The sequence below is a fragment of the Rhincodon typus genome, chromosome 25 (genome assembly GCF_021869965.1).
Source record: "Rhincodon typus isolate 14 chromosome 25, sRhiTyp1.1, whole genome shotgun sequence".
NCBI lineage: Eukaryota > Metazoa > Chordata > Chondrichthyes > Orectolobiformes > Rhincodontidae > Rhincodon > Rhincodon typus.
The window spans coordinates 4,906,904-4,922,885 of record NC_063356.1 but is presented as its reverse complement, the minus strand read 5'-3'; the positions used below and the strand labels follow the sequence as shown (position 1 = coordinate 4,922,885).

Here is a 15,982-nt window from a genome sequence, read left to right as displayed (position 1 = left end):
CCCCCCCCCGCCAACCCACACACACAAGAGAAAAGAAATTTGGGGATTTACATATACGTATTAATTAATTGAAACCTTCTAACTGATTAAAGATTTAACAGAATCTTAGGTTTGTTTAATACATCCTGATCAGTGGTATGATCCTTTGATCTTTTACTTATAAGTTCTGTGTCTGATTCCACCTCTCTCACTAATACCTGAAGGAGGAGCAAGGCTCCGAAAGGTTGTGTTTTCAAATAGACCTGTTGGATTATAATCTTGGTATCGTATGATTTCTGTCCTCTTCACTTTGTTGGCCTTATTATGTTCTCTGAGCAATTTACTTTCCTATCTATCTTCATGTTTCCAGCTATTTTGTCAACCATCTTTCATCCCTTCAGGGGGTTGGTTTAGGGGAATTCTGATTTAACGGTTTACAATCATATTCCTACAAATGGTAGCTTTGCACCATTGGCTCTTCTGCAAAGCACATACGCCAAGTGTCTGAACCTCCAGTTCCTCTCCTTCTGAGCACGACTACAATCACAAAAATAATTGTTATAACAGATAAACAGCTGAGGTCCCAGCACCAATCCCTGTGCAACACCTCACTTTAGATTTTGCCAACCTGTAAAGCACCCATTGATGCCTACACTTTGCTTCCTGTCAGTCAGCCAAACTTTTATCAATGTCAATATATTATCCCTTACAACATGAGCTTTTATGGTCTGCAATAACTTTTAATGTGACACTTTATTAATTGGCTTCCTGGAAATCTAAGTACAATATATCCACCAGGTCCCCTTGATCTATAGCAAATGCAATTTCCTCAATAGATTAGTGAAAAGTGATTTCCCTTTCACAAAACCATGTGCCCAATTATCTTCAACTTGCCTAAGTGTCTTGCTATAACCTTTACCAGCAACTTCTAACATTTCCCGATGACGGATGTCAAACTAACAGTCTTGTGGCTTTCTCCTTCTGTCTCTCTCTCTTTTTTTAAAATAAATGAGTTTCATTTGCTTAGTCTAAGGGGACATTCCTGAATCTATGGAGTTTGGGAAAATTAAAGATAGCTATCAACTATCATGAAAATATATAATCATCAACTATCCAACTAGCTCCTTCTTTTAAAACTCCAGGATGAAGTCCATGTGGAGGATAAACACCTGCATAGACTAGTTGAGTTGAATGACCAATTTCTTTTCCTGTAAATTCTATGTCGTTCCATGTAAGTCCAGTCAGGCCAGAAGGGATTACCTCCTTCATGCATGCCCTCCACTTGATTACAGCTTATCTGTCATAGTGTGACAATATCCTTAAGCAGGCAACTGTGGAAATGGAAACACAGAAGGGATCCATTCAGTCCACTGTATTTGTGCTTGCTGCCAACTCTCTACAGGGACTACCTACCCAATTCCATTCCTGTGCTGTAATCTCAACTATTTCTCTAATTATCTTTTGTAAGTTGGTATTGAATTTAATTCCAGCATCCTTTTAGCAACACGTTTCAGTTTATAACAACTCATTGCACCAATTAATTCTTCTCACCTCATCATTGGCTAATATTAATGTGTGCTCAATTCCAATGACCATTTTTGTATGAAACATTATTTTCTCCACACTCCTCATATTCCAAGCATTTGTGTGATTTTTCACCCTTGTGTTTGGCAGTGCACCAGCAGTGGATCTTTCCTTTCACTCTTTGCCTGTGTCTATTTGAGCTTTGCTGCAGTCAGATATTGGGAGCATTCACAACTTTATTATATTTGCCTGCGCATTCAAGTGGCAATTTGGCTCATTACTCGCAACCTTGCCTTGACATTATGTGCTCAAGGCCTGGAGTGGGTTCAAGGGCTTGAGTGCATTATTCAGGCTAGCACTGCAAGACAGGATTGCACAGACTGCTGCGTCTTGTGTGTGTGTGTGTACATATATATGTATAGAAACATAGAATTTACAGTGCAGAAACAGGCCATTCAGCCCAACGGTCTGTGCTAGTGTTTATGCTCCACAAAGGCCCCCTCCCTTCACTCTTCAGCTCACCTATCAACATAATCTTTATTCTAAACTTCCTTAGGATTTATTAGCTTCACTTGAAATGCATTTGTTATTGAGCTCAGCTATTGTTTGTGATAGTGGCCTCCCACATTCCTTCTACTCTCTGGGTAAAAGCATTTCTCCTGAAAACATTTTCTGCATGTATCCCCTATCAAACCTGCTCATAATCTCAAAGGACTTTAGCCTTCTCCTCTTGAAAGAAAGTCTTGCATTCCAATAGCACAGAGCTAGTGTCCTGACCTATTTTTAACTAAAATAACCGTAGCATGGTTCTGGCCTCTGAATGCATCCAAGTGCTTCATAGTTGTAGTGATTGGAACTAGGTGGATCCTTGGTTGGGGTTGTTAACCTGGGCTAATCAGGAAGTCCTGGCTGACCAATATAAACAGGGGACTGACTCTGAGCTGGCTTGCCACAGCCAGTGTACTGTGCATGTGTAAATAAAGGCTGACTTTGTGATGGGATACTAGCTAATGATGCTGCTTTGAAATGGTCACTGTTATGATGTAAGAAACACAACAGCCAAGTTGCAAGCAGTAGTTCTTCTTGCAGTAGATGTGTGATAGAATTTAGGAGCCAATTCAGCAGAGGGGAAACATAAGTTTACAAAGCAAGAAGTCATGGCAGCATTATAGGGCAGCTATTTCGATAATGTTACCAGTAGTGTGACACGGAGGAAAAAGTGAACAAGGAGAAAAAGAACAGAAAATAAGATCAACAGGAATAAAAATGGTAAAAAGGCAAAATGAATGGCTCTTTACATGAATGTGTGTGATGTGGAGAACACGGCATGGTGGCACAGTGGTTAGCACTACTGCCTCACAGCACCAGGGACCTGGGTTTGATTCCAACCTCAGGTGACTGTCTGTGTGGAGTCTGCACATTCTCCTTGTGTCTGTGTGAGTTTCCTCCAGGTGCTCTGGTTTCCTCCCACAGTCCAAAGATGTGCAGGCTTGGTGGATTGGCCATGCTAAATTGCCCATATCATCCAGGGATGTTTAGGTTAGGTGGGTTAGACATGGGGAAATACAGGGGTAGGGGAATGAGTCAGGGTGGGATGCTCTTCGGAGGGGCGGTGTGGACTTGTTTGGGTCAAATAGTCTGTTTCCACTCTGTGGGGATTCTATGATTCAAGTACAGGTTAATGGATATGATCGTGTAGCCATTTTGGAGACATAGTTACAAGGAGCCCAAAGCTGGCAACTAAAAGGATGGACCGGAAGGAATGGGTGGTGGAATAGCTTTGTTAGTATGGGATGGAATAAGCTCAGTGGCAAGAAATGTTCTACGGCTGGAAGATGGAGAATCCAAATGGGTAGAGGTAAGAAATAGCAAGGTGACGGAGACATTAGTGAGGTTAAGTTGCAAGCCCCCAAACTGTAGCTATACTGTAGAATAGACAATAAGTGAGGGGACATTGAGAACATGTGAAAAAGGCAATACAATTATCATGGGTGACTTTAACCTTCATTTAAATTGAGAAAATCAAATTGGCAGAGGTAGCCACAAGGAAGAATTCATACAATGTATTCAGGACAGTTCCTGGAATGATATGTCATGGATCTTAAGAGGCATTAGGCTATTAAGGATCTCATAATATGTAATGAGGCACACTTAATAAATGCTTTCAAAATATATCACCAATAGAAGAATGACCTTAACATGGCAACATTTATCATTCAGTTTGAGAAGGTGAAACTTGGGTTGGAAACAACAACATTAACTTAAGTAAGGATAGCTACAAAGGAATGAGGGCAGTTATCTGGAGTGGCCTGGGAACTGAGTTTAGTCAAAAAGATGGTTGGGGAACAATAGCAGATGTTTAAGAAAATAGTTCATGACTCTTAACAAATGTATGTTTCAGAGAGGAAGAGGGATTCTAGGAAGGGGATAAGCCAACCAGAATTACCAGGAAAATTAAGGATATTACATAGAACATAGAACATAGAACAGTACAGCACAGTACAGGCCCTTCGGCCCACGATGTTGTGCCGAACTTTTACCCCAAACCTAAGATCTATCTAACCTCCACCCCTACCTTATACTATCATCCATGTGCCTATCTAATAGCGGCTTAAATGCACCTAATGAGGCCAACCCTACTACCCTCTCAGGCAATGCATTCCACACCCCGACCACTCTCTGAGTAAAGAACCTACCTCTGATGTCTCCCCTATATCTACCTCCACTCACTTTAAAACTATGCCCCCTCGTAATAGCTACCTCCACCCTAGGAAAAAGTCTCTGGCTGTCCACTCTATCTACACCTCTGATCATTTTGTACACCTCTATCAAGTCACCTCTCAACCTTCGTCGTTCTAAAGAGAAAAGCCTAGCTCTCTCAACCTTTCCTCATAAGACCTTCCCTCCATTCCAGGCAACATCCTAGTAAATCTCCTCTGCACCTTTTCCAACGCTTCCACATGAGGCGACCAGAACTGGACACAATACTCCATATGTGGCTGATCCAGGCTTTTGTATAGCTGGAGCATAACTCCATGGCTCTTGAACTCAATCCCTCAAATAATGAATGCTAACACACCATACGCCTTCTTAACAACTCTATCCGCCTGGGTGGCAGCTTTCAGGGAACTGTGGACATGAACACCAAGATCCCTCTGCTCCTCCACACTGCCAAGAATCTTTCCAATAACTCTGTATTCTGCTTTCAAATTTGTCCTTCCAAAATGAATCACCTCACACTTTTCAGGGTTAAAGCACTATCCACGACTCAACCCACCTTCGTATCGAATGGAAAGGTAATAAAGAAAGAGAAAATAAACTTAGAAGGTACATTTACAAGTAATATCAAGACAAACAGTAAGAGTTTCTTAAAATATATAAAAAGTAAGAGAGAAGCCAAAGTGAGTGTAAATGCCTTAGAGAATGAGTCTGGGGGAACTAATAATGGGGAACCAGGAAATGGCAGAAGTGAATAAATATTTTTCATCGATGTTTATGTTAGAAGGCACTAACATCATTCCAAAAATACTACATAATTAAGAAACAAATTCTCTCTCTGCACCTTCTCTGCAGCTGTAACTCTGTATTCTGCACTCTGTTCTGCTACTCTGAGGCACTTAGTATGGAATGATCTGCCTGTACAGCATGCAAAACAACATTTTTCACTATATCTCAGTACATGTGGCAACAATAAATAAATCAATTAATTAAGTGGAGGATGGAAATAAATATAAAAACTAATATGAGAGAAGTACTAGAGAAACTAAAAGTGACATTTCCCCTGGACCTGATGGGAGGTTGAAGTATTGAAGGGAATAGGTGCAGAGATAGTCAATGCACTGGCAGTAACCTTTGGAGAATGTTTTCAATTTGGGAAAAGTCTCAGAGGATTGGAAATGCTCTGCCAAGGTATCACACTTATTCAAAATGAGAAAACAAAAAAAAAAAGTCCTCTATAGGCCATTTAGCTTAACATCTATCATTGGAAAAATGTTAGCGTCTTTTATAAAAGATGTAACTGTAGTGTATTTAGAAATATATAGCATGATCAAGCAGAGTCAGCATGACTTCGTGAAAGGCAAATCGTTTCTGAAAAATGTATTAGAATTCTTTGGGGAGATAAGAAGCAGGATAGATAAATGGGAACTAGTAAATGCAATACATTTGGATTTCCACAAAGTGTTGGTTAAAATGTATAATTAATATATAATTAATATAATAAAAGAAGTGCCCATAATGTTGGAGATATTCAAATAGATAGAGAATTGGCTAACTGATAAAAAACAGAGAGATGAGGTAATGGGGCATTTTCAGGTTGGCAACCTGTAACCAGTAGAGTGACACAGAGATAAGTCTGGGGCTACAATTATTAACAATATATTTTAAATGCATAGATGCAGGATGTGAATGTACTATCACCAAGTTTACGAATGATACAAAAATAGGTGGGAAGGTAAGTGGTGAGGATAGCACGGAGTCTGCAGAGGGATATAGACAAGGTGAGCAAGCCAGCAAAAACTTAATAGATGGAATATAATGTGGAAAAAAGTGAGGTTATGCACTTTGGCAGGAAGAATAGAGGAGTTGAATATTACTTAAATGGGGAAAGACTGGGGAAAGCTACAGCGCAGAGGGAATTGGGCGTCCCTGTTCCTGAATTACTGAAAGCTAGCACACAAATTCAGTGGGTAATACAGAAGGCAAACGGAATGTTGGCCTTTATTTCAAAGGGAATGAAGTGCAAACATAGAGAGGTAATGTTAAAACTATACAAGACACTAATCAGACCACAGCTGGAATATTGTGAACTGTTTTTGTCTCCTTGTCTGAGGAAATATATTCTAGCATTGGAGGCAGTCCAGAGAAGGTTCACTAGGCTGTTACTGGGTATGGAGGCAATGTCTTCTGAGGGCAGGTTGAGTTGATTAGAACTATACTCATTGGAGTTTAGAAGAATGAAAGGTAATCTTAGCGAATTGTACACAGTTCTTAGGAGATTGACAGAGGAGATGCAGAGAGGTTGTTTCCCCATTGTGGGATAGACCAGGATCAGAGGATATCATCTCAGAATACGAGATCACACATTGAAATCAGTGATGAGGAGAAATTTCTTCTGTGGAATTCCTTACCACTGAGGGCTGCTGAGGTTGTGCCATTAAGTGTATTCAAGGTTGAGATAGAGAGATTTTTGATCAATAAAGGAATCAAGAAAATTCTGAAGAAGAGTCACTCAACCTGAAATGTTAACTCTGCTTTTTCTCCACAAACACTGCCAGACCTACTGAGCCTTTCCAGCAATTTCTGTTATTGCCTCCAAGTCTCTGCTGCAGTCATGCATACATTCATGAGGCTCTGGACCACATGAATTCAACAAGAGAATAACAACAAAGAGCTTCTGTTAGTTTTGAGACCAAAGTTACCTTGGATTTTAGGTTCTTGAGTAGATTTGTAGCTCGGGTTGTGGATGTTGTGGTTGGTTGGCTCGTCGAGCTGGTTCATTGCTGTTCCACAGACATTTCATTACCCTGCTGGGTAACGTCATCAGTGCAGCCTCCGATGAAGCGTCGGTGTGTTTTCCCGCCTGGTTTTTAAACTCTGGCGTCCGTTGGAATTGAATACCTCATTTCTGGTATTTCTTCACAGTGACGTATAAATAGGGTCCAATTCTCCGTGTTTGTTGGTGGCTTTCTTGGTGGAGAACCAGGTCTCTGGTTGAAATCTCCTCACTTTGCACAAGGATTGTTCCACGCTGGTAAAGGGTCAAGTTCAAAGGGCAAAGGGGTTGCGATAAACTGCTTAGAGAATGAAATAGTTTCGAGAATAAATGTTGAGGCTATCTGATTTCCTTCACAGAAAGCCAGGCTTGCGAGGATAAAGATAGCAAAGACTGGGAATGCCAACGCCTACCTGCAAATCAAACGTAACGGCTTGATGAACGAGGCACTAGAGCTCACGGTAAGTTCAATATTACACTTTCTTAGAGATTAGATGCAGAGATCAAGGCTGTTTGGAAATGATTGCCTGGAAGCAAAGTGGTGAATCATTCCCAAGAACACTGGGGTTTGATTGAGTCTGTCTCATTTATTTCTCCTCCAGTTTGACTGAGTTGGGCTGCCATGTTCTATACAAATCCCCAGTACCCCCCCTTACCTCTTGTCACTATAACACACACACAAATAAACTGAACTGTACCAAAAGTCAATAATACACACCCATCTCTATTACACACACATACACATATAATGGCTCTGAGGAAGGGTCACTGTACCTGATGCATTAACTCTGCTTTCTCTCCACAGATGCCGCCAGACCTGATGAGTTTCTCCAGCAATCTCTATTTTTGTTTCTGATTTCTAGCAACTGCAGCTCTTTTGGAATTTTGCTTACACGTATAGCTTACACATTTTACTATAACATTCGCAGGTCTTGATTATCAAGGGGATCAAGGGTTATGGGGAGAAAACAGGAGAATGGGGTTGAGGAACTTATCAGGCATGATTGAATGGCGGAGCAGACTCGATGGGCCGAATGGCTTAATTTCTGCTCCTATGTCTTATGGTCTTAGAGTCTTATGTACCACATATTCTTCATTCTCATATCCTGATATACAGTGCAGCCTTCAGAATGTCTCATAACCTTCACTGTACCATGCTTTGATATACTCCTCACTATATCATATTCAGACCTTTCTGAAATGTCTCCCTACAACTTCCTGAAATATCTTTCAGGCTAAGAGTCCCTTGCACAGTCTTACTTAGATTTAGATGTAATGAGAATGAGCGACACTGTACGGTACCATATATAAATGCAACAAATTTAGTAAATTATTACAAATGACTAACTAATAAGAAAGGAAGAAGAAACAAGGGAGAGAAAAAGAGAGAAGGAAAGAAGAGAGAGAACGCAAGAGGGAGAGAAAAGATAGAAAGGAAAAGAAAGAGGGACAGAAGGAGGGAAATATAAAGAGAAAGACAAAGAGAGAGAAGGAAGGTGGGAGGGAGAGTGTGAGAGAGAAAGAGAGAGAGCGAAAGAGAAAGAACAAGAAATGTTTTCTAAGGCAAAGTGTAAGTCCAAATTGGTCTAATTAAGAGATAGTAGGAACTGCAGATGCTGGAGAATCCGAGACAACAAGGTGCAGGGCTGGATGAACACAGCAGGCCAAGCAGCATCATAGGAGCAGAAAGGCTGACGTTTCGGGCCTAGACCCTTCATCAGGGCATTGCTAATTAAGATGGCTTCTGAAAATACAAAAACAGCCCCAAGTTATACTGTCCCTCAATCAAACTCCATCCCGTGACTCCACCTGTGGCTGGCAACCTCTTGTGTAACACTAGTCATCATCCTGGCTTTTGTTCAAGTGTCAACAAATCAAAAATGGACCATTTCCTTCAATAGTTTGAGTTAAACATTAGTTGTAAAGATGGCCTGCTTTGGTTAAATGTAAAGTGGTCAGACAGTCCCCATTAATAACATTACTACTGACTACATAATTGATTAAATCCCAAGTATTACTGATTGCAGATAAGCCCATAACCTCTTCCCCTCAGTGCAACACTGCCCGTTCACTTTAATACAGTTTGATATGCCCTAAACTCCTCACCAGTTCTGGCTGATATCTCCTACTTCCCTCAAACTAACATCTCACAATCTGTTTCACACTATTCAAAGTAACACTTGAATACAGCCCCATCATCACCTTCAGATAAACCCATTAATTATCGCTGTAAAATCACTCACTATGACTTTTTGAAATACCCCATACCTCTCGTTCCAATAGCCTGACGTTGCCCACATCTCTCAATATAAATTAAGGGCTCGATACCCAGAATGTGGCTTAAACCCTTGACCTCTTGACTTCAAGGCAAGTGGAGAGGTACCACATAAACTAAGCTGCAAAGTGACACCTTCTCCAGGCAAATAGCTTTGTAAAATTCCTGACCAGGTTTAGATATAAAGAATGGTCAGGTTTATATGTAAATAAAGACTGCTTTGGGTAGTAAAGGAACGCTGAATCTATACCATGCCGGACAGGGTACACGGTGGGACAGACAATTATCAACCGGGAAAAATATTGACAACTAGACCCTGAGAAGAATATGAGTGTAATAATTAGGAACAGATGTAGGCCATTCAGCCCTTCAATTCACTCCACCATTGATTAAAATAGGTGATTGAATATTTCAATGCCTTTTACAACGTACATTATCCCTCATACACCATTAATGACCTGATGGTACAGTAAGGAGATTTGGTCCACAAAGTATCATTAACACCCGTATCTACGAGAAAGAACCAATTGTTATATGTAGAGATGAGGAAACTGCAGATGCTGGAATTGAAGGTAGACAAACAGGAGGCTGGAAGAACACAGCAGGCCAGGCAGCGTCTGGAGGAAAGGAACGGTCAACGTCCCTTCTTATACCCAAAACTTTGGCTGCTCCTTTCCTCCAATTGTTATGTGTAGCTTAAGGGTAACCACTCCATTGGGTAAAGAGTCAGGGACTCCATAAGATACCACAGGAATTGAACCCATGTTGTTGTCTTTATTCTATACCATACGCTACTTATCTGCCAACTGAGCTAACCAATGAAGCCCATCCCAACTACACACCAGGACCACCCCATAAGTAGGCCATTCGGTCCCTTCAGCCTTCCCTGCCAGTCAATAAGATCATGGCTGCTCTGTTTATGTTTTGAATTTCACATTCCCAACTACTCTGGATAGTTATTGATTCCAGAGCCTAACAATAGTCAATCTCCTTCCACCTTAAAGAAAATGTTTCTATTTCTAACTACCTTATTTAGACCCCTCATGATTTTGAATACCTCTGTCAAATTTCTTTTCTCACGTGGAGATGCTGGTGTTGGACTGGGGTGGACAAGATCTGAAGTCACATGACACCAGGTTATAGTCCAACAGGTTTATTTGAAATCACGAGCATAAGAATGGGGGACTTCAGTTACTTGGAAAGTTTGGAGAAGTCGGACTGTATTAAAATTATGAAGGGAATAGATAAGAGAGAAGCAAGAAGGTTGTTTCCACTACTAGGTGAAACTAGAACTAGGGGGCATAGCATCAAAATAAGGGTTAGCAGATTTAGGACTAAATTGAGGAGGAGCCTCTTCACCCAAAAGGTTGTGAATCTGTGGAATTCCCTTCCTATAGTGAAGCAATTGAGTCTGTCTTATTGACTGTTTTTAAAACAAAGATAGATAGATTTTTGAGCAGTAAAGGAATTAAGGGTTATGGTGAGCAGGCGGGTAAGTGGAGCTGTGTCCATGAAAAGATCAGCTATGATCTTATTGAATAGTGGGGCAGGCTCGAGGGGCCGGATGGCCTACTCCTGCTCCTGGTTCTTATGTTCTTATATTTTCCTGGAAGAAGAGAAGGTTGAGAGGAGATTTCAAAAGTCATATGACATCAGGTTATAGCCTAACAGATTGATTTGAAATGACATGCTTTTGTAGGGCTGGTCCTTTGTCAGATGAAGTGACAAAGGAGCAATGCTCAGAAAGCTTGTGATTTCAAATAAAACTGTTGACTATAACCTGATGTGATGTGATTTCTGACCTTGTCCACCCTGATCCAACACCAGCACCTCCACATCAGAGAGGAAATTTTACAGAGGTATTGAAAATCATGAGTGGTCTGGACAGGGAAGATAGAAAGAAATTGCTCCCTTAGTGCAAGGGACAAGAATCAGAGGACATTGGTTTAAAAGTGAATGGCGGAAGAACCAAAGATGACATGGGGAGAACCTTATTTATTTTGTGCTGCATATGCTTCAGATCTACGATTCACTACCCGAGACTGTCATGGAGGTAAATTCAATCAGGGCTTTTAGAAAAGAAAACAAAAACAGAAATTGCCAGCGAACCTCAAAAGGTCTGGCAACGTCTGTGGGGAGAAAAGGTTAATGTTTCGAGTCCAGTGGCTCTGCATTAGAACTCCAAACTTGAAACATTAATACTGTGTTCTCTCTCAGCATGCAGTCAGACCTGCTGAGTTTCACCAGCAATTTCTGTTTTTGTTTGAGAACTCCAGCATCCACAGTTCTTTATTTTGTCTTTCTGAAAGGAATTGGATCAACGCTTGAGGACAAAGGGAGGTGGTCAGGTTTCCGGGAAAGAGCTGTGGAGGGGAACTGGTTCGATTGCTCTTGGAGAGGGATAACACGCGTTCAGTGGGACTGAGTGGCCTCTTTCTGTAAACAATAGCATTGATTTCAAATGTAGTACAAACTGATTCTTTATGTTACTGTCATTCCAGGACTCGAGTGATAAGGAACAGCAGCAATCTCTGAACAAACCTGGCTCAGCTGTGGCTAGACAGCATCACCATCTGCTCCATTGCTTAGAGAGAACAACTGTAAGTCAACAGACCCTTTAACTCCCTTGTGCAGGTGCAGCTGAACACATGCTGTAGAAGTTTGCCTTTGAGACTCCAGTAAAAAAATGTATAGACTCTTGTTTAGCATTCCAACCTGTCAACATTGCTTCTGAATGTTCCCTGGAGTCATGTCCATGGAAAATAAAGTCTAAAACACAAAACCTGCGTTCTTGTCTGTCTACCACACAGGCAGGTGATATGCAATCTTCAACCTCACTCAGCACAGCCACTTTAAGATTTGGAAAAGGTTCAACCATTACTTTAATGTTCAAAGTCTCTCAGTCTGGCATCTGACTGAATTAGGAGCCCACCTCCCAGCTTTAGCCTAAGTGGTTACTTTTTCTGTCCTCTTTGCTTGTTATTTAACATCTGGTTTGAGAGCCTAGCAAGGAGAAGCAGGTTTGGTGAGGGAGCTGGAGGTCTCTTACATCCTGGCAATTTCTGGGAATTTTGCAACTCCTCCATCAAAATCTATCTGACAATCCATTCCCACTCTCAATCCGTACAGAATTGAACAAACCTGTCACAAAACCCAGGATGAATTTGTTATCAGCAAATGGATCTGGGTCGCATCTTCTCCTTACTTTTTACGCTTTATTTAAATAAGTCCAAACCCATGTCCAGTTTTCCAGGAAATACTCTGGGCTAAAGGATTTTAGAGAGACATAGGAGGTGGCCAAGCTAATAAGTTCTATCCCCCTCCTCTGAAGGTGTTGGCTCCTGCTGGGCTCTAAACCCACAGATACTACATCCCTTCCCGTGCCTCCATCAAGAAACCAACTCTCTGGTAGTCCCTCAAAGCTAGGAGGACACAAAGTTAACACAGTGTGGAGCTGGAGGAACACAGAAGGCCAGGCAGCCTCAGAGGAGCAGGAAAGCAGATGTTTCGGGTCAGGACACTTCTTCAGAAATGGGGGAGAGGGAAGGGAGCTCTGAAATAAATAGAGAAAGGAGGGATGGAGCTGGGGAAGGTGGATGGGATGGTGATAAGTGGGTGCAGGTAGGCAGTGGTGGGGATTGGACTTTACCAGTTTCAAAATCTCCCCACCCCCCGCCCTCATCCCATGACCAACCCTGCCTCTCATCCCTGCCCCCTTGCCCTGACACAACCTGTCCATCTTCTCTCCCACCTATCCGCTCCTCCCACTTCACTGACCAATCCCCACCACTGCCTACCTGCACTCACCAATCACAATCCCACCTACTTTCCCCAGCCCCACCCCTCCTCTCTCTATTTATTTCGGAGCTCCCTTCCCCCTCCCCTATTTCTGAAGAAGGGTCCCGACCCGAAACATCAGTTTACCTGCTCCTCTGATGCTGCCTGGACCGCTGTGTTCCTCCAGCTCCACACTGTGTTATCTCTGACTCCAGCATCGGCAGTTCTTACTATGTCTGAGGACAAAAAGCTAACTCTATGGAAGAGCTCGCATGTGGAGTCTTTTAACATGGGATGGCTATTCCACTGCAACTCCTCCTCCATTCAGACTGAGCACACTCTCCCACTGTCACTGCCCACCCTGGGTGCTTTGGGTTTAGATATCAATAACCTACCTGTTTGACCATGCTATGACCATGACTACATTTCCTCTTCACCCAATTTGGGACTCAATCCCAAGCTTCGGGCTAGATACAGAAAAGATATCATTTGCGTCACAAGTAGCAGTGGTACTGACTGGCTATTGAACACGTGGGGCATCACAGTGAAGTCCAAACCTGTCCCCACCCTGTCAGGCTGTTTTCCGATGAGAAACACCAGATCAGAAGATCCACCAAGGCAGAGAACAGAAACCCCAGGTTCAAACTGTTACTGCCACCAAGAGGGAGCAGATATAAAGTTAAACAAAAGGGATTCGGGGCAGAAAGCAGGAGAAATGTAGGGTTTGTGGTGAAATGAGTCACTGAGTTAGTGATTGAAGCAGAGATCACAAGGAAGTTTAAGGATAGGTTAGAGAAGTGGTTGAAGTAAAACAGTGATATGGATCAAGGTGAGACAAGTGATTCAAAAGTATTTCTTCGAGAGGATAAATATCAATAGGCCTAGCTCATTGCATACTGTACAAATCCAATTTAATTCCCAGTTTATCCTCTTTCCAGACAAGAACTGTGCATGGCAAACACCCAATCCAGCCAAATTGATTAATTCTGCACAAAGCAGGTTAAATAACCTTTATTCAAAAACAGTGAACAGAAATATGCTGACCTGGCAGGGTAGAGACTGTGATCCAAAAGGCCATTCTCCCAGAACAAAGCTATCCCATTGCACTTCGGGTGGGCTGATGCCTGCAATATCCCCAGATGCGGAATACTCGACTGCAATATTGGTGGTACTCGGAGACTGTGTGTTCTATAAAAATACCGGCAAATGGGACTGGGTCAGGCTGGAATGTCTGGTCAGTACAGATGTGTTGGACTGAAGGGTCTGTTTCCGTGCTGTATAACTCTATGACTTTACGATCAAAGTCCAAATGATTCATTAGGGATACATTTCTGACTGGTTCAGAATTTCAGACATTGGTTTTTCCTATTTCTTTTTTTTTAATTCACAGAAATGTGGGCGTCACTGGCTAGGCCAGCATTTGTTGGCCATTCCTTATTGTGCTGGAGGAGGTGGTGGTTGAAATAACTCCACAGAGACCAGTATCCTGTCACCAAGTGATCCTTTATTTACACATGGAGAGTCCTTGACACTGATCCGGCTCCCTCAGAGCCAGCTCTCAGAGTGAGCAGGATGTCTGACGCTCCTGTTCTTATCTGTCAGCCAGGACTCCCTCATAGGACCAGATTTACAACACAAATCAGGGAACTCATTTTTTATGAGATCCACTTGGCTGACCTCATTACACTCACTGCGGTGGTGAGCTGCCTTCTTGAACCACTGCAGTTCATTGTGGGATTGATAGACCCACAATGTTGATAGGATGGGAGTTCCAAGATTTTGACCCAAATGAATGACGATAGATTTCCAAGTCAGGATGGTGTGTGGGTTCGAGAGGGACTTTGTAGGAACTTGGTGTACCCTGAGAAGAGTTGATGCCATTTTCTTTAAAACAGATGCTCAAAGCAAATGCAATGCTCCAAAGCCTCAGACACTGGAAAAGGTGCTATCAAAGCTGAGGTTCAAACAGAACTGTAAGAGTAGTGGACAGACTCGATCAGGCTCACTATTCCCTTGGAAAATGTTTAGATTGTGTCTCCTCTGTGGAATTGTGTTAATTCCAGTCCCATCAATGTGAATCAAAGATTTAAAAATCCCTTCTATTGATGACCAGCTGTAGAGATTAACACCTCCAAATGTGCTGCCGATAGATTAGGTCCTACAAATTAATGTATTTAACACATTAACAATGCTGAACCCCTTCTGGGTTGTGTAAATATTCTGCAGTGTCAGGCTGTGGTGAGATGTAACATTCAAATGGTGAAAAGGAGAAAGCACAGGGAGAACAAATCCTTTTCAAACTCATCACAACCCTCTGTTCATTCAATTCCGTATACTGTCATTTCAAGTGGCTTCATTTACAAACAGAGATTTTCAAACCTTTGGCAATAAACTTTCATGTTGATGTTGTTTACTCTGCTTTCTTCAGCTTAATAGACAACCGAAAAAATATTAATCATGAACAATTTTTAAACTGTAAGCCTACAAGCGAAATTCCTCAAAGTGAGTGTTAGCAGCTGGGGGAGGGGGGCATTATAGGAACTCCTGAACGAAAACAGAAGTTGCTGGAAAAGCTCGGCAGGTCTGGCAGCATCTGTGAAGGAGAAAACAGAGTTAATGGTTCGGGTCCAGTGACCCTTCCTCACCGGACCCAAAACGTTAACTCTGTTTTCTCCTTCTCAGATGCTGCCAGACCTGCTGAGCTTTTCCAGCAACTTTGTTTTTGTTCCTGATTTACAGTATCCGCAGCTCTTTTGGTTTTTATAGGAACTCCAGACTCCAGATCTTTTAATTGTTTCATTACATCTCTCATGTTAAATTTCACTAAAATAATCTCCCTCCAACATCTCTCCTGTCTTCTACTTGAGCCATGAAGGTGGGAAGGTCCCATGCTGCGCTGTTGGTTAATCTTGTTAAGTGAGGTGCTAGGGCTG

The 15,982-nt window shown here is 42.0% G+C and overlaps 1 protein-coding gene and 1 non-coding gene across 4 annotated transcripts in view; both read left to right on the top strand.

Moving 5' to 3' along the window:
* The window catches only part of kcnd3 (potassium voltage-gated channel, Shal-related subfamily, member 3), a 329,540-nt gene that overhangs the window by 292,260 nt on the left and 21,298 nt on the right, over nt 1–15,982 (top strand). For 2 of the 3 annotated variants that reach the window (XM_048612097.1, XM_048612096.1), the window contains exons 3-4: nt 7,357–7,458; nt 11,774–11,872. In XM_048612097.1, the coding sequence (XP_048468054.1) occupies nt 7,357–7,458; nt 11,774–11,872 (201 nt within the window). The remainder of the gene's footprint in view (nt 1–7,356; nt 7,459–11,773; nt 11,873–15,982) is intronic. The other variant, XM_048612098.1, reaches the window with a different exon arrangement.
* On the top strand, nt 14,086–14,241 carry LOC125486110. The gene has a single exon (XR_007264794.1). It is a non-coding gene; the product is annotated as a U1 spliceosomal RNA (small nuclear RNA).